This window comes from Vigna unguiculata, chromosome 4 (assembly GCF_037176805.1).
Source record: "Vigna unguiculata cultivar grain cowpea cultivar isolate G323 ecotype 2 chromosome 4, ASM3717680v1, whole genome shotgun sequence".
Lineage (NCBI taxonomy): Eukaryota > Viridiplantae > Streptophyta > Magnoliopsida > Fabales > Fabaceae > Vigna > Vigna unguiculata.
Window position 1 is genome coordinate 42421035 of NC_140795.1, and position 24775 is coordinate 42445809.

The following is a 24775-nucleotide window of genomic DNA, read 5'->3' on the forward strand; positions in this document are numbered from 1 at the left end:
AATTCTTTTATAGTTATAATTATACTAATGTTTTTATTGTATTAATAATACAATTTTTGAATGTATTATTTTGGTTTCCCCAAAGATATAGGTCAAGATCCGCCACTCGTTGAACACATCCTCTTGTGGCTCAGCCATGTACCGCCTTAAGCGTTGATCATATTCTCTTGTGGCTTAGTCATGCACCACCTTAAGTGTTGAGCACATATCTCGTGGCTCGGTCATGCATCATCTTAAATGTTGAGCACATCCTTTTGTGGCTCAGTCATGGACTTCCTTAAGTATTGAGCACCATTTTGTTGTGGTTCAGCTCCAAAAGTCATATTCTAGATTCTTTCTTGACTGTCTTACTAGAGTTCAATCATATATTTTGAGACTCAATTACATCATTTTTAGTTCTTCAAAAAATTATCGTAAAATTATCAAAATTCATGAATTTTTTATTTTTCTTTTTTTAATAACTCATTAATTATAAGTCAAAATAAATTACTTACGATATGATCGATCAATATTAAATTTATATAAAAAATTTACGTATTCTAAACCCTATCAGAACCATATCCAAATATTTTCTTCAAATATGTGTAAAATACGTATACGATACTTCAATTTCCACCACTAGTCTCCCGACGTCTAATACTGCACCATAGCTGGAAACAATCATTGATGTGGGGATAATCCCAAATATATAATGCATCATTGAGGAGAATCTTTAATAATTAGCTTCTAGAATGAGCTTCTAGAAATATAGCTTTTAAAAACGACTTATCAATATTACCTCACAAGAGCTTTATAAACGCGTGGACAAGATTTTAGCCACGAACACGCCGGTGCAATTTATATGCAAGTTAAAAATTAAAGAAGTGGTTTTACATAATTACACCTTTAAAATATTTTGAGGGGAAAATTAATTTTAAATTGCTGTACGCAAGAATATTTATTCAAGAAAGTTAATTATATTTATAATATTAATATTAAATGTTATTCTATAATTATTTAACATAAACATATATATATTAATACTTTATTTTATAAAATTAACAGATGCAAACTCATCTGTTAATATATATATATATATATATATATATATATATATATATATATATATATATATATATATATATATATATCATTTTATTTGAATTTTAATTGTATTTGAAATATTTAAACTTAAATTAAGTTAATTGGAACAATTTATATATAATTATTTTAAAAATTACATTAAATATTTAAACTTAATTATTTCAATTGAGATATAATCATTTTATCATTTTAAAAATAATAAGATATGTTACTTCTTATTATATATATATATATATATATATATATATATATATATATATATATATATATATATATATATATATATATATATATTAAAAAGTAAAACATTTTTAACTTCCTTATAATATTAAATATGTATATGTTTTCAACCTTTTTATGTGAACTTGTATTGTATTTTTAATCTAAATTTTGAATATTTTTATCTTCAAATTTATTTATAAATGGATGTAGTTCTACTTATCAAACGATATTAAAAAAATTAGGACAAATGAGGTTTTTCTGATTCAAATCTTACATTTATATATATATATATATATATATATATATATATATATATATATATATATATAAGAATTAAAAATTAAAATGTTACATAAAGTGTGCAAACTATAGTTATAACAAAATAAGAATTAAAAATATAGGGTACTTTGATAAAAAAAAAAAAAATCATGAATATGAAATAAGAACAAAAAGTTAGAATCAGAAAATGATATGAGAAAAAAAGTTAAGGTTATTTTTATTATATTTTATGTTACTATTATTATATCGATTTTATTAAAGCCCAGGCTATAAATAATTTGATTTCCTATACATGCATTTACAAGTAAAAATACACAGTGGTGTCAATGTACGAGACTTCATAGAAACAGCTTTTAATTTAATTTAATTTTTTTATTATCAACTAGTAGTGGAATCACGCATAACAGTATGTGTTTGTATTTTTTATTATACTATATTATTTTAATAAATTAAAATTTAATATATATTATTTTTGTTTTATATGTTTATTTGAATAAAATGTATGCATTTTAGTTTTTATATTTTATATAATTTAAATGAAAATAATGTTAAAAAATAATATGGATAGCAGATTTGCAAGAAGGAAAAAAAGGAAAAATATAATTATATTATGAAATAACGTTTTTTGTAGTTATTTTAAGTGGATAAGTAATTTATCTCCATTATTTTTATTATTTTATAGTCACATAATAATAATAATAATAATTAAGGTTACTAAAAATATTAAAAGGATGATATAATCCTGTTAAATATATTAAAATGATTATACATTACTGGTAAAAACACATATAGTTATGTTTCTGCGTATATGATTTTTTATTACATTAGAATAATTTAATTTGAAAAAACGTGATTTTAATTTATAAGAAAATTTATAAAAGACGTTTGTGATACTTAATTTTAATTTTAAAAATGATTTAGCCATTTCTAAATACTATAATACTATATTGTGCCGTTACGTATCTTATCAAATAAGCAAATTATTTTCACGATAGATAAGATTGTCACATTAAAAGAAAGAAAAATAATTATATATATATATATATATATATATATATATATATATATATATATATATATATATATATATATATATATATATATATATATATATATATATATATGTGTGTGCGCGCGCGCGCGAGAAAAAATAGGCTACTACAACATGTGAACCGGTTGCAAAAGACAAAAGAAATGAATGCCATTTCATATTTATAAATAATAATATAAAATTTAGGGTGAGTGTCACTGACTAAATAATTGGTTATAGGTTAATGATATTTTTTGTTTTAAATTAAAGATACTTTGAGTTATTGTTTGATTTTTTTTATTTTTTTGTAATAAAATGTTTTGAGGTGTAGTTAAATTCTTGTTCTGGAAGATGTGGGTGTACTTGAGGTCAAAGGGTTGAGAGTGTTGTTTGTGTGCCGTACAAATTTACCCATAATGATTATTCTTGTGTTAATCTTATTTCTCTGTTAATAGCGTGATCCTTTGGTGTAAAGACGATAATATTCTTTATTGGTGATCCTTTGGTATTTCTCTTGTTCTGGAAGGTGTGGGTGTACTTTAATATGTTTTGTGGTTGCAGCTCAGTCTAATCTTCCACATGAGAAAATATTAATTCCTTATTGTTGGAGAATCATCTCTGGTTGTTGAAGTTGCAATAAAAAATTTAGAAATTTGATGGAAGGATCATGGTCGGTGCTTTGTTGGCGGCATGATGTCGTGGTGCCATGGTGGTGCTACGTCGACAGGTGTTGCGTGTCCGGCAAGGGAGTTAGATGACATGGTGGTTGCGAAGTGAGGACATTTGATTTGTGGCTTTTCACAAGGTTCGTGATTTTGTGTTATGGGTTGCAACATGGTTCCGATGAAGGGTGTATGGTATTTATGCGGAGGCATTGGCTAATATTTATGCAAGGTGTGTGGTGATTATACACGGACATTGGTTAGCATTGATGCAGTGTCCATGAAAATTATTGGGATGACTTAATTTGAAGTGGAAATTCTTCGGATGGTTTATTTCCGAGTGAAAATTCTTGGGTTGGTTTGTTTCCGAGTGGAAATTCTTGGGATAGTTTGATTCCGAGTGAAAATTCTTGGAATAGTTTGATTCCAAGATGAAATTGAAATTCTTGGGATAGTTTGATTCTAAGTGGAAATTGAAATTCTCGGGATAGTTTGATTCCAAGTGGAAATTCTTAGGATGATCTAATTTCAAGTGATACTTTTTATATGGTGGAGTATGATTATTGGTATAGACAATGAAGATGTGTTTATTTTAATCAAGATGGAGAATGTTGGTTCAATAAAAGTAACACATCTTGAAAAGTCTCACATCGTCTGAAATAATCTAAGGGGTGGATATTAGTGACTATATATATATAAATTTATATTTTTGTTTCTTTATATTAATTTTATTTATATATTAATAGGATATATATATATATATATATATATATATATATATATATATATATATATATATATATATATGAAAAAAATAGGTACATCATGTGAGCCAGTTGCAAAGGACAAAGGAAATGAATGCCACTATCATATTTATAAATAATATGAAACTTGGTAATGGCAGGACATGGAACAAATTAACATCCTGAACATTGAGCATTGGAAATGCAAAAGTAAATTAAATTATTTGAATTAATAAATTAAAAAATACATAAAAGACAATTAAAGGAAAAAGACAATGGAGATAAGTATTTAAAATTAACATAAAAAATTGACAAACCAGAAGCACAAGTATCATGTCAGACAGGTAAACTTTTATATGTTTTTTTGTAGTTTTTAATCATAACTATAGCGTTTTTTTTTCTTCTTCTTTTTTTTTCTTTTCGGAAGAGTATCTTATCCTTCTCATGAGCAAATCAGAATTTTGGACAAACAACAAAGAATAAAGTGATATAAATCATAAAATTTGTTTTTAGTAAAGATTTTTTTCTTTCCACCCAAATCCTTGAATTTTATTTTCTTTTAATGGCTTTTTAGGTATATAATAAAATTTCTGGATCATATATGTTATTTAAAGGTGTTATGATGTGTCATTTTCTGATTAATTTAAATTACAAAATGGTAAGTTAATATTAAATTTATAATTAAGAACATAATTGTCATATTTTGTTATCCAAAAGTAATATTTTATTTTAATGAAAGGTCAAATTAGAATTATTAAAATATGTAATATGACTCACATTAAATATAAAATGGATTCTGGTTCATATTGTAAAGTAGATAACATTATGTACTGTATCATGATTTTGTTTTATTTTTAACCCACATTAGGGAAGATAACAAAAGCGGTGTTTACGATCTTCTACATCTGAAAAATCATGTACCCAAGGTTAATCTCATTGTCTGTTAGGCTTCCACATTCTTTTCTTGAATTAGATTATGAGTTTATTAACATTAAAGATTTAATATATGATTTTGTTATGTATGTGGATCTCTATAAGTAAATGCACCTACCATTAATGTGGTCTAATAAGACTATAAGTAAAGACTCAAAAGGTTCTATAAATACATCTAGTATTTCTTAAAGAATACACACTTTCACATACTCATTTTTTTTACAAAAGATCTTAACCCTTTTATTGACTTTAAATGTCAGAGAGTCTTTGACAGATAGATATTCTCGTGTGTTTCAACTCTTGAAAGCATCTCATCAAAGTCTATTAAAGTCATCCAAATTTTGTCACCCTTTTGAAAGCTCATCTCAAATTCTCATAAAAAATAGTTAAAACACGTGGTTAAACATAATTCAAAATAAATTTTGGGATACATTTAACATATTATTCAAATGAATGTATCTTTGAATATGATGTGGTGATGTGTTTTATTTATGAATTATATTTGTTGGTAATAAGTTAAAACTAACGTTTTAGAATTTTGATGAATTTCTTTGAAAAATACAATATCTCTGAAAGCTATTTGTGAATATAAAATTTGATATTGTGATACAAAATATATTAAATAATTTAATTGTCTAAATGGATGTTGTGATTGCTATTAATGTAGTTGTTGTGTTTTTAACTTGAAATTTTTGGTTTGAAAGTTCAAAGTGAGACTAAGTTACTAGTTTAGTAATGTTGGTGTATAAATTAATATTAGAATGTATCGGAAACTATGTAAAATATATAGAATATAATTTAAAAAGTAATAGACTTATATCATTTGTTGTGATTTTGGCTTTTTTTTCTTAGTAAAATATTGAATATTGTAGTTTATGATTTTGCATCATCTCCTTAAAGGATGAGATTTTCACTTAGCAAATCTTATTCACGGAGCAATGAGTCATTTTTATTATATATATATATATATATAGAGAGGTTTAATTATACGAAAGGTCTCTGTTTTCATTACAAAATCTCAATTGGGTTCTCAACTTCTAAGTTATCCCAATTGGGTCCTATTTTTTGAAAATTTGTTTCAGTTTGGTCCTTTCGACGACATTAATTGTGTGTCACGTGTCAGCTCGTGATTTTTTTTTTATTTTTTTTTTATTTTTTTCTTGAAAAAACAGCTGACATGTGTCAAATTAGGATTTTTCCACGTGTCAGCTTGTGATTTTTTAATTTTATAAAATTTTATAAAATTTTTAAATTTAAACAAAAAACTGTCATGTGTCAAAATATGGTTCTGTCACGTGTTAATTATTTATGTGAAAAATCTTAATTGGTTTCTATATTTATTATTTTGTCTTAATTTAGTCCTAATTTCTTTTTAAAGTGGAGAGAATAATTTCATCCCTTCCAAATTGAGACCAAGTTTATCTTTTATATTAATATTATAATTACATTTTTTATTATAATAGATATTTTTTAACTAAATTAAGTTTATTTAAATTTAAATTTTGCATTGAATTTTGTAACTTATAAAACTATTTTAAAATTTTACATTTGAATTTATAAAGTTGTTTAGAAATTATTAAAACAAATTTTTTAAATAAAGTTCAATGCAAAATTTAAATTTAAATAAAATTAATTTAGTTAAAAATATATATTATAATAAAAATATCATTATAATATTGATATAAAAGTTAAATTTGGTCTCAATTTGAAAGGGATAAAATTACTTCAATTTATAAAGATATTAGGACTAAATTGAGACAAAATAACAAATACAGGGACCAAATCGATATTTTTTCCATAACTAATTGACACGTGGCAGAACCATATTTGACACATGACAGGTTTTCTTTTTAAATTTAAAAATTAAAAAATTTTAAAAAAATTAAAAAAATCACAAGCTGACACGTGGAAAAACCCAAATTTGACACGTGTCAACTAACTTTTCAAGAAAAAAAAGTGAAAAAAAGGTATTTAAAAAAAAAAAAAAAACTAGCTGACACGTGACATACAATTAACGTCGTCAATGATGCTCTAACGGAAATGACCAAATTGGAACAAATTTTTAAAAAATAGAACCCAATTGGGATAACTTAGAAGTTGAAGACCCAATTGAAAGTTTGTAATGAAAACGGAGACCTTTCGTATGATTAACCATATATATATATATATATATATATATATATATATATATATATATATATATATATATATATATATATATATATATATAACTTTTTGTTGACATATACAAAATGCATTGATCCAAAGAGAGTTTGAGTATGACATGCTCAAACAAAAAAGAACAAATTATAGATTTCAAAATCTAATTTCTTGATCTCTCAAAATGTTAGAAAGACTACACTATATAGGTTGGTAGCAACTTAACTCTATAGAAAAATACCATAAAATCTTAAACTACCTAATGTAACAACCATTTAATAACAACTTATTAAAGATAAACATTGTGTATCAAATCGTCTAATGGTCTAGAAGAGTAAGGCAATACAATAAATTCGTAACGTGAACCTCATAATTGAAAGTGTTGTACAATTTTTTGTTTAACGAACGTTCTTAACTTATGGAATTGAGGTTTTTTTATACATTAAAATTCTTAGAAAAGGGCTACATGTTAATTTTTGGTACGACACATACTTACAATTCTTCCAAGATAGAACTTAGTTGTTATTTTTTATTGATTGGATATGAGATTTGTGTGTAGACCAAAATGCTTTGAAATGTATAAAATAGATTTGGTTTGATTTGATCATGAATGAAATAAGTTTTATGTGATAATTATAATGAGAGATGTTGTTGTAATAAATTCTTTGAAGTTAACTTATTTTTTCATGTGATAAGTTGTGACTACAGTAAACATTCAGTCAAGTTCGTACTCATTTAAATCTGCATTCCGTTTAAATTCTTATTTGAAAATGAATAATTTTTGGATCAATAATTTTTTGGCTTTTATATTCTGTTACTTTTTTTTTATACATACATATATACATATATATATATATATATATAGAGAGAGAGAGAGATAGATGTAGAGAGAGAGTGAAAGTATATGAGTAAAATAAAATAACAAGTTTCTACTGTATAAGTCCACATCCCAATTAAGTCTGTATTAAATTCTCAAGATCAAAATATGAACTTAAATAAATATTTACTGTAATTAGTACGAAAGGAAAAAACATTACATATCGTAATAGTACTTCTAAATAAAATTGATGTTATATTTATTTTATATATATATATATATATATATATATATATATATATATATATATATATATATATATATATATTCTCGTATGATACATTTTTAACGTACTTTGAAATGTTCAAGTTATTTTTTCCATAGATGTATAAAATTTGATGACTAAATATATAAAATTTAGTCAAATTTAAAAAAACTATTATATATATTATACATATCAGAGATCATTTTGAGTACTCAACCCGAAACCATCTCAGCTTATACTCAACCCGAAACCATCTCAGCTTATATTTTCAACAATTTACTGTATGGGCCAAGACATTACGAAAGTGGAGGTAAATTATGATTAACTAAAGCTAATAGTTAAAAGCATATTGGGTATAAAATTAAACAAATTAATCAAGGTGATTATCCATGTATATTAGGCTCAATAAGGTAAAAGTCTATAAACATAACATAAATAATGTTGTTCATGATGTAAATTAATTATGTTTATTATTACAACATTTATTACTCGTTGACACACACTCCTCACTTAAATATCAAAGTGTTTTTTCTGCAAGCACACTCCCTCTCGGTTTGGACTAATACCTAGATCTAGGAACATCTCGGTTTGAAGGTTGACAAGTGTTCTGAAGAGCTTCTGGTGGAGTCTTGGTAAGGTATTTTCGATCTTGTATAGGGAGGGATGACAACAGGTCGGATCGGACACAAATAATGTCTATCTGATACCCAACTCACTATAAAAAAATCCAACATGTTACCAACCCCATTATCGACTAAATATCCATTTAAAAAATACCCGCAATTTTTTTAAAATTCGAATTTATCTGTGGATAACCATGGATGTTTATGAAAAGATATTTTACAAATTTTTAAAATAAAATTACAAAAAATATAAAATAAAATTTAATTTTAATTAAATTTAACCGATTAAAATTTAAATTAAATTTAACTTAATACAATATATATTAAATTTTAATTTTAATTTTTTGTAAGTAACAAATACTCGCGAAACGGGTGGTATGATACTCATACCTGACCCGTTTATAAATCGGTATCAAATTACCTGTTATTCGCTATCCACATGTAATAGACACCCACATATATCAACTATCCATCACAAATTTAATCTCTCAGATATATTTTTACAATCCCTAATCTTGTTGGAACAATATATATACTAATAGTGTTGCTAAAAAGCAAAAGCAATGGTGCAGGTACACAAGAGAAGACGAGGCTAAAAATGCAATTGGAAAAAAGAGACCCAACATGTTTTAGTCATGGATGTAATCATCCATGGACAGAAGCTCTTAAGTTGGCACAGCGCGGAACCTAATATTAAGTGGACAAGGACAGTCATTGATCATGAATTCAATTTTAGAAAATTTAATTCAAATCCAAACTTTTAAATTTAGTTTTAAATTCAAATCCATATCTTTTATGGAAATAATTTGAATTTTTAAAAATGTAAATCTAATAATATTTGGATTTTTATAAATCCAAATTCAAATTTTTAGATAGGATTTTAAATTTGAATTCATTTTTTCTCTATATAAAAGTAATTTGAATTGGATTTCCAAATCCATATTTTCTAAGAGAATTAGTTTTTTTATAAATACAAATTTAATTTAAGTCCATAGTTTCAAGAAACAAAGTAACTATTTTATCTAATACAAAAAAATTTAAATAATATATAAAATATTAAAAAAATAATAATATTATAATTGAATAATACCAAAAATTAAAGATATTATATTATATAAATTTTTAACACACAAGATATACCAATCAATAACATTTTAATTAAATTTGGACTCATTTATCAAGAAAAAGATAGAACCTTGTCCATGTAATATCTACCAAGAAAAAAAAGTTGAAGACATCTAAATATTTACATAATATTCACCAAGAAAAAACTAGTACCATTTAAATATGAAGACATAATGATCATTTTCTTGTGACATGCATTTTGAGGAGTGGAAGACTACATCATTTTCCACTTTACTGAGATATTTGTATACTCTCCACAAGTTTCAATATCCTTATAAAGATTAAAAAAAAAAAAGTCTCCATTTTCATGTCCGGTATTCAACGCCACAAATAAAAAAATATATCGAAGAAATTTATTTACTTCTTATAATAAAAAATCAGTGGTAAATCATAACAACTCAGAAATTAAGTTGTGGTCATAAGTAAGCACACTATTTAAGAGAAAATAGTCTAACTCTTTTGTGTGGCTTATATTAAATGAAAATTTAAAATCTTTTTATGCAAATTTCAATCATTATTAATGACTTCCAAATACATATATCCTTGATTTTGAGACGAAGTTTATGTATTAGTAGTAAGATAAACTCTGATGAGAAAGAAACTCCTCCAAATAAACATTTTTTTTTTCATTTCACAGTATTTCAATATTTTGCACCAAGATACTTGAATACCTCCTAAAAACAAAACACTGCAAATGCAAAGAGAAATTCAACTTCCGTAACCAATTTTATTAATTTTTCTTGACAAAATACTTTATTAATTATGTTTTAAATCTCTAATAAATTTAGAAACTTTTAATTGAGTCCCTAAAATTTTTATAGTCTATTGAGTATTCAATAAATTTATATTTTTCAATTGAATCCCCGCCATTAACTTCTTTTACTAACTTAGTGATGTGATTGTTGAGTGGTTGATGTGGTTATTATCTTATCATGTCACCTTACTCGATTGTCACCACACATAATTTTATTATTTTTTATTTTTTTAAAATTTAAAATTTAAAATTTATGATTTTATAATTTAATAATTTAATAATTTTGAATTTTTTGAATTTAATAATTTTAAAATTCTATAAATATGGCGATGTGACGATATGATAATATAACAATATGACAATATAATGATATAACGATAAGATGAAATAACGATATAACGATATGAAGATATAACAATATGACGATATAATGATATATAACGATATAATGATATATAACGATATTATGTTATAACGATATAAAGATATAATAATATGACGATATGACGATAAAATAATATAACAATATGACGAACAATAACACGATAAGATAATATATGATATAACGATATAACAATATGACGATATAACGATATGACAATATGACATATAACAATAAGATGATATAACTATATGACAATATAACAATAACACGATATAACAATAAAAACAAAAGTAAAAGTAAAAAATCTTAAAACATTTTCCCACTAGTACTGATTATAGAATCGGTTCCCTTCCCCTTCTCCGTTTCTTCTTTATCTTCCCTACTAAAATTCATTTCCAGAACCACCCATGTATTCATCTTCAACTTCTTTTTTACTTTCAATCGCTCATGTCTTCAACATCCTTGCAAATTGAGGAGATTTAAAGTGAAAATTACCCATTGCTTTTTGTTTGATTATTGGATAAACTATCTTATATGTTTTATAAACCTTGAAACGTGCTTCTAGATGATATAAGGTATGTGAGATCATTGGAAATTGGGTGTGGTGGTCGTTGGTCTTTGGTTGGTGTTGGTAGTTGTTTAGATTGATATAAGATCTAAATATTTATAATTATTATTATAATTAACATTAATAAATCAAAATCCAAAAAAAAAAATTAATCATTCATTATAAATATAACCATAATAATAACAATAATAATAAAAAATATTTATAATAATATTATCATTGTCATGTTTTATTATGATTTAATTGGATTTAAATAATAAATAACCAATTCAAGTTAATTTTAATATCATTTTCACTAATTAGTTTTAAATTTATGTCAAATTTGTTATCAAGGGTAAAATGGTAATCATCTAATTTTATGTATTAAAATATTTTTTTACTTTATCATGCATACACATTATACACAAATTGTTATCTCAAATCACATAATCTCTCCCGTGATTCAAACAACACCATAATCATATCTTCATCCTCTCAACCTCATATGCTTATTCTCCCTCAAATTCATTTATTCACTCTTCCTCAATTCGTTTCTTTAATCCAAATACACTTTAAGAGTGTGTTTCCTAGTAAGGATGAATGAGAGAATGACATGTGTTTTTGCTTTTAGAAATTTTAGTAAATTTCCAATGATGTCTTTAAAAAAAGACTCCCTGTCATCTCTCTAAAATGAAAAGATTTATGGTGATTGTGAGTCATTAACCCAAATCATTCTTCCTTGTTGCATTTTCTTAATAAAAATAAAAATAAAAATAATAATAATAATAATAAAATAAGAATAAGAATAACAATACTAATGAAAATAATACAGTAATAATAATGAAAATAATAATAATATTATTAAAAATAATAATAATAATAATCTATAACTATATATAAAGAGATTTCCTCTTTGTGCCAAACATTAGTTATTCTTAATTTATACTTTATAATATAATTATTTATTTATTTTCTATAAAACTATTCTAACATTTTTTTATTAATTAACGGTTATTTTTTAATTAACAATTTATGGATAGAATAGAATTTGGAAATATATATATATATATATATATATATATATATATATATATTAATTTTGTTTTTATTTAAAGTATTAATAAAATAAATAGAATTGTGATGTTTTAATTTTATTTAATTTTAGTTTTTTAATATCTTATATAAGAATATAATTAAAAAAATAAATAAATATATATATATAATACATAAATAAATAAAAATTGAAAAGTGAGATTGACCAGATTTGAAATTCTGTTTAGAGCATTGGATATTTTTAAAATTTTGGGGTGGTAAAAAAATGGTTGGAGATGGAAGAAGAAGCCCTACAAACTTGATATGAGATTGGCACGATTGGGCACATAGGCCTAAGATCCAATAATGGTTGAAAGTTTATAAAAAGGTTATTTGTTTCTACATTCCCATAATTTTCATGTGCACCCATGTGGGTGGTCAAAAGACCAAACTACCCTCTTACCTCATCATCCATTATGATTTTCATCACCTTGTCCTGGTGTCACCATTGTTAGTGATGGATAGAATAGAATGAAGGAAGAAAATGCTATAAGTTTCGCATTTCACAATTTTGTTTTTTAATGTGTGATCCGGAAACAACTTATGGATCACAATAGATTACATAATTTAGAAATAAAAATATCGCTTTGGATTGTAGAATTTAGAATTTCTTTTATTATTATTTTTTTCAGATTATATAATCTGAAAGTTGAAAAACACTCAGATTACCTAATAATAAAAAATGAATTTTAAATTGTACAATTTTAAAGTTTTTTTATGTAATAGATTACACAATCTAAATTTTTTTTTTTTTTTAAGAACAAAATATGAACTTTCATATATACAGGGGTGCAATAAGTAATGGCCTGATAAAAATCATGACCCCCAACCCCAATTAGTATAATCCATTGCTTAAGATAAATGTGTGATTCATATATTCATCGTTGGGGTCGTATCCATAAGTGTAATCGTGTTTGTAGTGTTAATTACGATTGCGAATGTATTCATGAAAGAGTTTTTAAGAATTTTTTTTCATCATAAATAGAATAGTAATGTGAAAGGGATAAAGAAAAAAGGTGAAAAAAATAGTTAATAAGATATAATATTTTTTATGATAGTAAAGGTACCCCAAGACATCTTATTACACATCTTATTACCCATACTTGAGAATATCCATAGATAAAATTAATGGCAGATAATTGGTATATGTGGATAACGGATATTTTAATACTTGTTTATAAATAGATCAGGTGTAGTATTACATTACTTGTATGCATGCGAGTAATTATTACTTGCAAAAAATTAAAATTAAAATTTAATTTATATTTTATTAAGTTAAATTTAATTAAAATTAAAATTTAATTTATGTTATTAAGTTAAACTTAATTAAAATTTTAATTTTAATTTGTATCTAATTTAATATATATTTTATTTTAAAAATTTATAAAATATATTTTTTTTAAATATTTATGAATATTCACATATATTTGCAAAATTTTTAAAATCTATAATTACTTTTAAACGAGTATCCAACGAATAAAAGAAAAAATAACAAATAATTTTTTTTATTGTGGATTATTCGATCCGACTATTGTCATCTCTAGTACCATGAATTTTATTTTATTTTTTACTTAAGTTACTTTACCCAATCAATGTCAATTTTAAAAAAATGATATTATATTAGGATACCAATAGATATATTTCTTAAGTTAACACTATTGGTGACAAAGGAATCTACCATTTATTCTTTATGATTCTTTAGCACCATAAAGAAAACATAAATGGTAGAAGTATTTATTATATATATATATATATATATAATATTTTGAATAATTAATTTATTGTTTTTATAAATTAATATTTCTATTAAAATATTAATTTCTTTGTTAAGACCAATAGTTTAAAATAAATTGAAATATTTAATATTAAAATATTGTAATCTAACTTATTAAACATTCAAACGTTTATAAACATTTGTTTTTTTGCAGTGTTCATAGAATTATTCAATTTGAATGTTACATGAATAACATAAGTTCAGATAAAAGAACGAGAAAGTCAAGGATGTAAAAAATCAACATGAACGACAGATCGAGATTTTTATATATCCACTCGTGCCATATAAATAAGATCTCTGTATATAAATATCATTATTTACATGCAGCCGCATGTTTTATAAAAAGTTTGTACAATTTGAAAAGAAGTTTTCTTTAGTCAAAAAAAAGAATTTACTTCAACCATGTCCTTAAATACGGTTATACATAACATAAAATCATACTTGAAAAGGATGGATAATTAAGTAGAGCAGGTACACTAGTTAGAACAGGTGCACGATCATACATAACATAAAATCACACTCGAAAAGGTAGACAATTAACTAGAAAGAAAACTAAATAAAAAAGAGGAAAAATCAATCACATTAAAATTACCTTCTGAAAAGGTTCATTTTGTATACAAAAATTGCTCAACAACACTTGTTAAGTTTTATACAATAAAAATTTTACACGGTAGACTAAAAGTTGAGCTCAAAGCAATTTCCTGCACTACTTTACCACTTGCACAAGCATAAGCGATAAAGAATAATCGATGATTAATTAGTTCGAGTAAAATTATAATTTATTAGGTAAAATCTTAAGTTCATTTTGTGAATAGATAAAATTTATCAGAACGATAATTTCCATTAAAATGACTAAGAAAGAGTATTCTTTTATTGGAACTAATAATCGACAAAACAAATTAATAGAGAGAATAATGATGCCTTTCTATATTTATCTTCTAGAATTTCTCGTAAAGAAGGGTTCTAAGCATAATCCTTTTGTATAATCAAATAAAAATATTATCTTAACCAATATTTATAAATAAATCTAACTTGATCCAGTAATTAATATAAATAACTCAAATCATTCATGTTACTACTCATCATATACCAAGTGAAAACAAAAGGCATGCCAAGAGATAATAACAAGCATTTCATTTCATTTCTACCATTCAGAGATCTATTATCAAAAGACAACAAAGCAATTCATCTCTACAGCAAAATGATAAGATGACAACACAGAAATCCATACTAAGAAGAATACACATCTGAACAATCTACAGAAAATGAGCCTTAGCTACTTTTCCAACTTTATGGAGCCACTGAAGACTTTATTGATAAAAAATATTGAATGTGGGAAAGAATGCAGGGCCAATTGGTGAGGAGGCTGAGGTTTTGCTGAAGAACATTCTCCTCTTTTCATCTCAATATCAGCATCAGAGACAGAACTCAATATAAAGAATTGTAGGTAAAGCAGGTTGCAAGGATGGAAGTTATGCAGATGAAGAGTGAAGGAATGAGGGTCACATTAAGGAGCAAACTCTGACGCACATACCCTGCTAAGGTAATAGTTGCATCAGCAACCACCCTAGCAAGTGTTCCAGCCTCTGTAGACAAAAGTCCACCATTATAGGTTCCACGAGAAAGTCTTGATGACATTACTCGCGAAAGCAGTGACAAGTTGACACCTGGAATGGATGAATGTTAAAGGTTATACAGATCAACAACTATAGAGAGGAAAACAAAAAATATAAGCATTACATCAGTAACTACCAAAACCCTTATGATATTTTTTGTCGCTGGAAGTTATAAAGTTGTGTACTTATCCCACTTGCATCAATAGTTTAGATTTTATGACTAAATGACCATCTGATCATGGGTTATGCAGTTATAATGAAGCCATTAGTATTTTCATGAAGCTTGGTATCTTAGTTGAACAAATGCAGATGCGAACAAATGAGCCTTACAAAGCTTATTTCATGAGAATTACAATTGACTCTTGTCATTAAATTTTCAAAACAACAAAAATGGTGGAATCCATCAAAAGAAGCGATATAAAGCCTAAAGAAAATAATAAAGAATGAAATGGGGAATATATGACAGCCAGATAAAGAAAATGTGTGATTTAGAAATCTAATTTAGATAATTATAACCATATAACATCAACCACGTTCAGAAATTGAATAGAACAAAGATCATGATGAAAAAGCAAACATATTCCTCTTTTTTATTTTTATTTTTTGCCCCTACACAAATAGTATAATACTGCTCCTGATGCTAAAAGGTCAGAAATGTTTGAGTTTTTAATACTGAAATTTCATGGTTTCACATAATGGGACAAAACATTATTGCCTAACTTCATTATGGTCATATTCCTTACGAGTGTAGGAATCTTAACAAATTTCTTCCTTTGCATTTACAATACAATCCTACCCATGATTATAAATGTAGGGCATCTTAACAAATTTCTTACTTCGCATTTACAATACAATCCTATCCATGATTACAATTAGTAAAGGAAGATAAGATCTTACCTTCAAGTACTTCTGCAGAAACAAATAAAAGGAGACCCGAACAGATGTATTGTGGCTCAGAATATGGAATGATGGCTTGGAAACTCAGTACAACACCTATGAGAACCATAATTTCTGATGCCAACAGAATTTGCCTAAAAACAGATTAAGAATAAATAATCTTTCAGATACAAGCGGAAATATTTTAACAACTCTTAGTCTCTAAATGGTTCTCGTAACAGACTAAGAGTGAGGATCTAAATCTCTAGGAATTGTTTTCCTTTTCATTGTATTAAATATTAACAAGGGTTATCCTGTATGTTTTGGCAAATCAAACTAAAGTGTTAACATGATTATGGATGATAATCAAATTAAGTATTGAGTTTTAGACATTACCTGTCCTGAAACATGTTGCTTATATAGCTTCCGACAACAATATTTACAGGAAGAACTGTCAAGCCAAGGCAAGCAAGAAAAACTGCAACTGTGCTTGTAGACCAGTTGAAGTAATATGTTGTAACAACACTGGATTCCGATAGCAAAATCTCCATAACATATTTGAGCATGAAATATATCAATAATTGAACCTGCAGATGTTTCAAAAATTTGGTCAGATAAATCATTTAAATTCCCAGTATTTTTATCAAACCATCATCTTCCACTGTAAGAATCATCTCAAGAAATGCTTGATGTTCAAATCCTCTCAAGAAATGCTTGAAGACATGAGAGAAGAAAGTGTCCATTCTACAAAATTAGCTCAACCTTATGTGGTGATTCAAAAATGCTAAGGAATTATTTTTAGTATTTTACTTCTAGTTAAGTGCAGCAGCAAAAATCACTTTCCAAGCCAGTTTTGCGGATTGAAATAAACTCCCCTAAATTCTAGGATGGCATCAAAATCTATCATAGATTCATTGTTGGGCCACATGCATTTGTCACGCTCGAGGCTAGAAGTCTTGGGTGTGAGGGGAAGTGTTAAAAAGACACCTTAATTGCAATAACCTCTAGCCTGCCTAAGTTGCAGCCTCTTCGGAGATTGACTATATTACAACTTCAAGGGTGGCGGTTTAATCTCATATCAACCAGTAATATGACTAAAATAATATATAAATGAGATGACAACCTCGTCTTATAAGGTAATTTTATGGAACTGAGATTATTTCGAACCCAAGTTCTAAGAAACTTCAAAAGTGAATCATCTCTTAGGTTCAAGTGGCACATATAAGTATGTTCCTGTTTCTTAGTTAGTAAACAGAAACTAGCTAGTATAATAAAATGCAATGAGCAGTTTAATTCCTTTAATGTCCCATTTGTAATTATTTTATAAATAAGTGTTCGTCTTAACATTATCAATAACTTAAGTTTATACATCAAACTATATCATATTTTATCAATAGGAATCCAATAAAATTGTTGTGAAGGGAGAGGTTTCCCACAAACCTTTACTGAAGGTGTAAGGAGTCTATATGCTGCTACAATTGAATTGACTGGCTGGCGAGATTCCTCTGGAGCTTCTTCACTATCATCACAATCTTGGTCAGCGTCTTCATCTACCTTAGTCTCTGAACTAATCAGCAATGGTTGCTTTAGGCCTTTTTCAAGTGTACTGTTTACTTCTGGGCAGACGAAAAAGCACCATTATTACTTGCTTGTATTGAGGCTCATCAGAATGATAAAATTTGTCACAAATAATATACTACATATAACTACGACATAAGGTAAAGTGATAATGCAATCACATTGTTTTCATAAATATGGTTGATGCAATGATAGATAGGCCATCGAGGACAGAAATATAACCTGCTATTCCACTATTGGCTAGATATAGCATTCCAAAGAAATATGCCAATATAGAGATTAATCGTTAAAGCCCTTTTAAGATTTTAAGGCCAGTTTCCTCAATATGACTTGCTTAGTAGTTCTGATGTGTATAGTGTACAATATGATCAAAACACAAAGCAATTTAGCATCACATAACATGTATTTTAACCGAAGTGGCACAAATCAAAATTCACCACAAATTCCAATCAAGATATACATCTTATTGATGGTTGGAACATCAATGACATTGGAACCTTGGAATTTCAACTTCCTGGGTTCAGAAACTTTTATACAAAAACTACTCTCATTACCACCACCACCCAAGCCTCCGAACCTGAATTTGCATTTGCAAACGGTAGCAAGTGGGTTCCCTCCCTATGATAGGACAGTATGACAATGCTTTCAGGATGGGTAGATAAAGATCATGGTGATGAAGATGAGCCACAAGATAATTTTTGGAGGAGTGTATTGTTAGGATACATACAGAAGAGAAAATAAGTTAAGATAGTTAGAATATCAATGAGTCAGTTACTTGAAGTGTTAGTTAGATATAAATAGGAAAGAAGGAGAGGAGAGGGGAAAGGAGGTGAATTTTGTAGATTGAGCCTTAGCTCTTTGTGAAGGGGAAGCCCTTGAAGGACATCTATTCAATAAAAACCTTTCTTTTCTTTCTCTTTTCAATTATTGGTTCCCAACATCATTGATAGCACCCATTGAAACAGAAGCCCACATCAAAGATAGTTGGAACAGGTTAATGGAAGATCAATAAAAAAAAGTTGATCAGACAAAAAATAGCTCAGTAAATAGGTAGAGTAGGAAAACCAATTAAAATATAAGAGAAACCATTAGAAATGACCAGATCTAAATGTCCTTACTAAATCCTATTTTTGATATAGTATAATGGCCTCATTTGATCCATGCAGCCATCACACTGTTGCTGCTAAAAGTCCCAATAACCAAACTATTTTGTAGAGCAGCTTTTTCCCCTCACGTTTGATGAACAGGAATACAATCGATTATGATGACTACTTTCATTTATGTATAAGATTCTTGAATTAAACCAATGATCAGTGAGATAAACAGATTCATGATATTCATAAAACTTAAGCAAAAAACTGAAAGAATCAAATACTTAAAAGTTTTAAACAATAAGTAGCAAGTGCAACATAAGTTCAGTACCATCATTTGATTGATGTGGTGTATGATCCTCTTCAGCTGCATGAGAAGGTTCCTTAAAAGTGATCCACAACCATGCCAGATATACCAGCCAAGCAACAGCCATAACCCAGCCAGGCAAGGTATTCTGATTAAATGTAAGCTTGTGAATCTTAAAATTAATTTGCAGTATGCCAGCTAATGCAGGACCACAAGCCATTCCAAGAGCACTGGCACTAACAAAACCTGCTGATGCTTGCATGCGGATTTTTAATGGCACACAATCACTAATATATCTCCGGTTAACAGCTCTGGCAGAACCAAATCTGTAATAACAGTCCAGCGTTACATAATAGCCTCAACATGATGGTAATCCGTATATATACTTATTCATAATTTGTGCATAACATGAAAATAATGGTATACTAAGATTCCTATTTTAAAATCTATTTTATAACCTCTTTTAATTCCAATATTAGCTTTTCCATACAGCCAATTCACAAGGTCTCTTATTCTGAATAGCTGAAAATGGTAGTAAGACTAGTACTAAGACTAAGTGAAAGATTTTATCTTATCTAAAGTTAATGCACAATAAAATAAATTATGGTCATCAAGTAATGGCAGGAGGATAAGAAATGAAAGATTTCTTACCCACATAAAAGGCGACCAATTAAGAGAATCCATATTGAACGAGCGTCATATGCCAATGCATACATGACATTTCCAAGAAAAAGAACTATGCTACTGAATACTAGAGGCCTAAAGTATGACTTGTTTGACCATGCACTAAAATACACTGATGAAAACACTTGTGCAACAGCCATTGCCCCAATCACAATACCACAAACTGTTGGCGCAGCCCCAAGGCTCATGGAGTAATCATCAGCTGTAGGGACAATAATATATGTATTGACCATATATAAAAATGTGTTTGCCAAGTTCAGGAGAAGAGACATAAAATTGTATCGTTGATCATCAACATGTTCCTCAGTAGGGCTAGGAAGCTCTTCTTGCATAATGAGCGCATGCTGCCCCAAAAAGCTAAGGAAGTTTGTTGAGTTAGTTAACCTATCAACGGCTGCATTTATTGAATCAACTACTGGATCCTGCATACAAGAGCAAGTATATAATATGAAAAATCTCCACAAACCATGACCTACTACAGTGCTACCTAACTAGCAGCATGCTGAGAACATTAAGAAAGAAAACATAAACAAAATAGGCATAAGTGGAGTAAAGTGAATCAAAAAGTGACCTGGAGGGGAAGGGTAGGCTGATCATAAATTGATAAGTAGCTGCCCTGACGATCTTGAAGTTCATGAAGATTGCGGGACAAGGCTCCCACAACAGCTCCCAATCCCTACAAATTCCATATCAGCCAATCAATATTCATTTCGGGTAAGCCACATTAGTAGTTAGCCATGAATTAGTTGGTTAGTTAGGGGCGTGGATAATTAGAGAATTAAGGTATTCGTGAAAGAATTTAGATCTTTGGGCATTGAGAGATGAAGACCCTTGATGTTCTGCAAGTTAGGCACAGCATTGAGGGGAGAAATCCCTTAATCTTTATCATAAGATACCAGGAATTCATTTATCGTATATTTAATTCAGTAAAAGTCATGCTTGAACAAAATACATTACCACATGCTTAAACACTTGTTGCAGCTGAGAGTAAGGATGATTTGCACGAGTTTTGACATAGTAATCCGTGAATCTATAGCCAAAGCGTTTATCAAACTTCTTCAATATCTTTCGCAAACCAACAGCATTGATCTCGACAAAAAAGAGAAGCTTTAATAGATCTTGTCCCAATGATCTATAAGCTTCTCGTAATTCAACTATTTTGTTTATTTCAGGCTCCTCCTGAAGAGCATCGCGCTGCTCGCCAAGCTTTGTTATCCGGCTTGCCAAGAGCCCTTGTTGCTCCAACAGGAAAAGGACTATCTTCTCAATCTGAACAGCAACAAAAGGAAGTGATTGAAACAAATGTGTAACATCTAAGATTCCCAAAAAACATAACACAAAAACATTGTTTGATAAAAGTTGTGATTCATTCTAAACAATAATCTCATTCATTCCTTAAGCATAACCAGAATCTAATTTCAGTATTCAAAGAAATGAAAAAGGATCCACCTCCACTCCGTACTGCGTAATTAAGCATTCAACAAAGAAAACAGAAAGACCTGATTATCAAGCATTCGTGAGAAATCCTTGAGTACATGCCGCCGATCTTGAGTTCCAAGCTGAATTTGTTGGGCATACTGCCTGACTCGTTTCTTCATGAGTTTGTAGTTTATGTAATATCTGAAACAAAAAATCAAACTTATGAACATGAAGTACCATTGACGCAGGGCAGAAATTCAATTCAGCAGTTCATAACCCCCAACATAACATACCCTTGCCATTCTTCAATTTGTCTGTCTTTCAACTTCTTTCCAAAGGCAACCATCTCTTTCGGCTATGGGAAAGACCGTGCTCAGTGAACGCAAACTAAACCAATCAACCATTAAATAGGGTCACTTTAATCATACCCAAAACAAAACCATGAAAATCAAAACAAGTTCAGTTCAAAAAGAGCCACTTTAATCAGGCACATGGTCTTAATCCAACATGCAACACAGTAATCTCTCTTCCTTTTACTGGTAATAGAAATGCTAAAAGGCAAACAGAGACTAACGATTTCAAGGCCCAAAGCATATAAAAAAAAGCATCAAAGACATGGAAATGTTACTTACAATTACAAATAACAAGTCAGAATTACTGGCGAACCAAAATCAAGCTTCACAACGTCTGAATCTTCACACCCAGTTCGATATGCATACTCAATAACACGTCACTAAAATGAATACGCAACCTTTACAGAACACACAACAAACACACGTTACAACAAGAATTTAAACATGCATACTGAAAAGAACAAAAGAAGAATGAAAGAAAAGATTTTGAAATAAAATCACTTTAAAATATTTAAAAGTGCGATTGAATCTGATGACCAAACCGGCTTCACTTGCTTCCAGCTCAAACAAAAAATACGATCTCCTTGTTTGTTTTGGTCCTTTTTATTCTCATTTCCGCCTTCGATTTTGCGGAGGATTCTTAGCCACCAATATAGGGAACACTAACAACAATGAGTATCACTTTATTTCTGAATAAACATCACTATTATATAATGAACGGGGTGATTATTTCAATTTTTTTAATTATATTATTTATTAACAGAAATTTATTATTATTTATTTATTTTTGCTTATTAAATCCGATATATGTTGCGAAAATAATAATTTATTTAAATTAATTATTAAAAAGAAAATGGGAATAAAAATTTTAGAAATCAAGAAGAAAAGTCCTAGAAGACAAGGTGTACCTCAAGTAGGTTAGAGAAGAGAGAATAATAGATTTTTCATCAGGCATTAGCCGCCATGAGTTAGTTTTAAGTGTGTTTCATTAAAAAAATAAAATAAAATAAATACTATTGGTACTATTTTAATGGCTAAAAAAATTAAACTAGTTTAATTTCAAGTATCTTTAAACAGTTTGTTGAATTGGTCTAACTCTATATTGTTTTGAATCAGGCTGTATTAACTTGTTTTACTGGAATTACCTATTATTTTAGTAAAATTAAATTCAACCCAAAATTAAGTCAAAATGATTCCAAAATTTAAAAAAGTCAATATTTAATTTATCATGATGGAATATTTTAAAAAGATTGTTCAAAATTAATATTTTATTTAAGTAAAATTAAGTGTAAGTTTATAAAATTAAGTCAACCTGATTTACAGGATTAAAAAAAAGTCAATGGAATATTTTAAAAATATAGTTCAAAATTAATATTTTATTTAAATAAAATTAAATGCAGGTCATAAAATTAAGTCAAAATATTCACATATTTAAAAAAGTCAATATTTAATTTATCATGTGGGAATATATAGAAAGTATTATTCAAAATTAATATTTTCAACTTTAAACCCTATTTCATATTATAATAACTGATTCCAAACTCAAACTCTACGTTATAATAACTGATTTCTGTTGTGAGATTTTTTTTTTTTTAAAAAATCTTTTGGAAAAAATATTAAAATTTTAGTTAGAATGAAAGATATTGCAAGTAATGTATAGAAAGATATTTTTCTTTCTAAAACATACTTTTACTAAAACCTCTTCAAAATACCCTAGTTAGTACATGATAGTCAAAAATACCTTTTTTTTTTGTTAATTATTCTAAATTTATATTCATTAACCTTAAAGAGTACCTTCCTTTTATTATATTCTTATTTGTCAAATCTTAGGATTGAAATTTGGAAAAAATTAGATCGAAGGTTTCACTAAGATACTTGATGTTAAAAGGTATTTGTTAAATCATATATTCAAATTTTTAGATTTTAATTATGGATTTAATTGTATTATAGATTTGTATAAGTGTATGAACTTTCAATCAAATTTTTAATAAATTTTTATAATAGAGTGAGTATTTAATAAATTAAAATTATTTTTAATTAAATATTAATTTTTTTCTGCTAATTTAGTATGTGATTGTTGAGTGAGTGATATGATTATTATTTTGCCAAAAATTATTTTATTGAATTGTCATCATGTATAATTTTATTATTTTGTTATTTTAAAATTGTATAAACTTTTAACTTCATTACCATATATATATATATATATATATATATATATATATATATATATATATATATATATATATATATATATAATTTGAATTAAATTTTGTACGCTTAGATCGTGTTAAAATTAGATTGCAATTCACCACATAGTTTTGTCTTTAACAATAATAAAGATTATAAAATACAAG

The 24775-nt window shown here is 27.2% G+C and overlaps 1 protein-coding gene across 2 annotated transcripts; it reads right to left on the reverse strand.

Annotated features, from left to right (window-relative positions):
* Positions 1-15613: 15613 nt before the first annotated feature.
* LOC114181749 (SPX domain-containing membrane protein At4g22990-like) lies at positions 15614-23111 on the reverse strand. 2 transcript variants are annotated; one of them, XM_028068294.2, is made up of 12 exons: positions 22920-23111; positions 22698-22816; positions 22359-22452; positions 22146-22266; positions 21604-21915; positions 21218-21322; positions 20614-21068; positions 19987-20288; positions 18427-18602; positions 17383-17573; positions 17008-17141; positions 15614-16161 (listed from the first exon to the last, which is right to left on the reverse strand). In XM_028068294.2, exons 3-12 carry the CDS (start codon positions 22409-22411, stop codon positions 15923-15925), a joined length of 2088 nt encoding a protein of 695 aa, XP_027924095.2. In that variant the 5' UTR covers positions 22412-22452; positions 22698-22816; positions 22920-23111; the 3' UTR covers positions 15614-15922. The 2 variants fall into 2 exon arrangements, with proteins under 2 accessions (XP_027924095.2, XP_027924094.2); XM_028068293.2 differs by having other exon boundaries at positions 22961-23070.
* Positions 23112-24775: the final 1664 nt, after the last annotated feature.

Bases quoted from the DNA above. Each gene is read 5' to 3' on its own strand.
- LOC114181749 (XM_028068294.2), bottom strand. From the start codon at position 22,411: ATGGTTGCCTTTGGAAAGAAGTTGAAAGACAGACAAATTGAAGAATGG. The intron at 18,603-19,986 runs GTACTGAACTTA...TCGTCTGCCCAG, and splicing joins ACCACATCAATCAAATGATG to AAGTAAACAGTACACTTGAA. The intron at 16,162-17,007 runs GTAAGATCTTAT...CATCCATTCCAG, and splicing joins TTCTGCAGAAGTACTTGAAG to GTGTCAACTTGTCACTGCTT.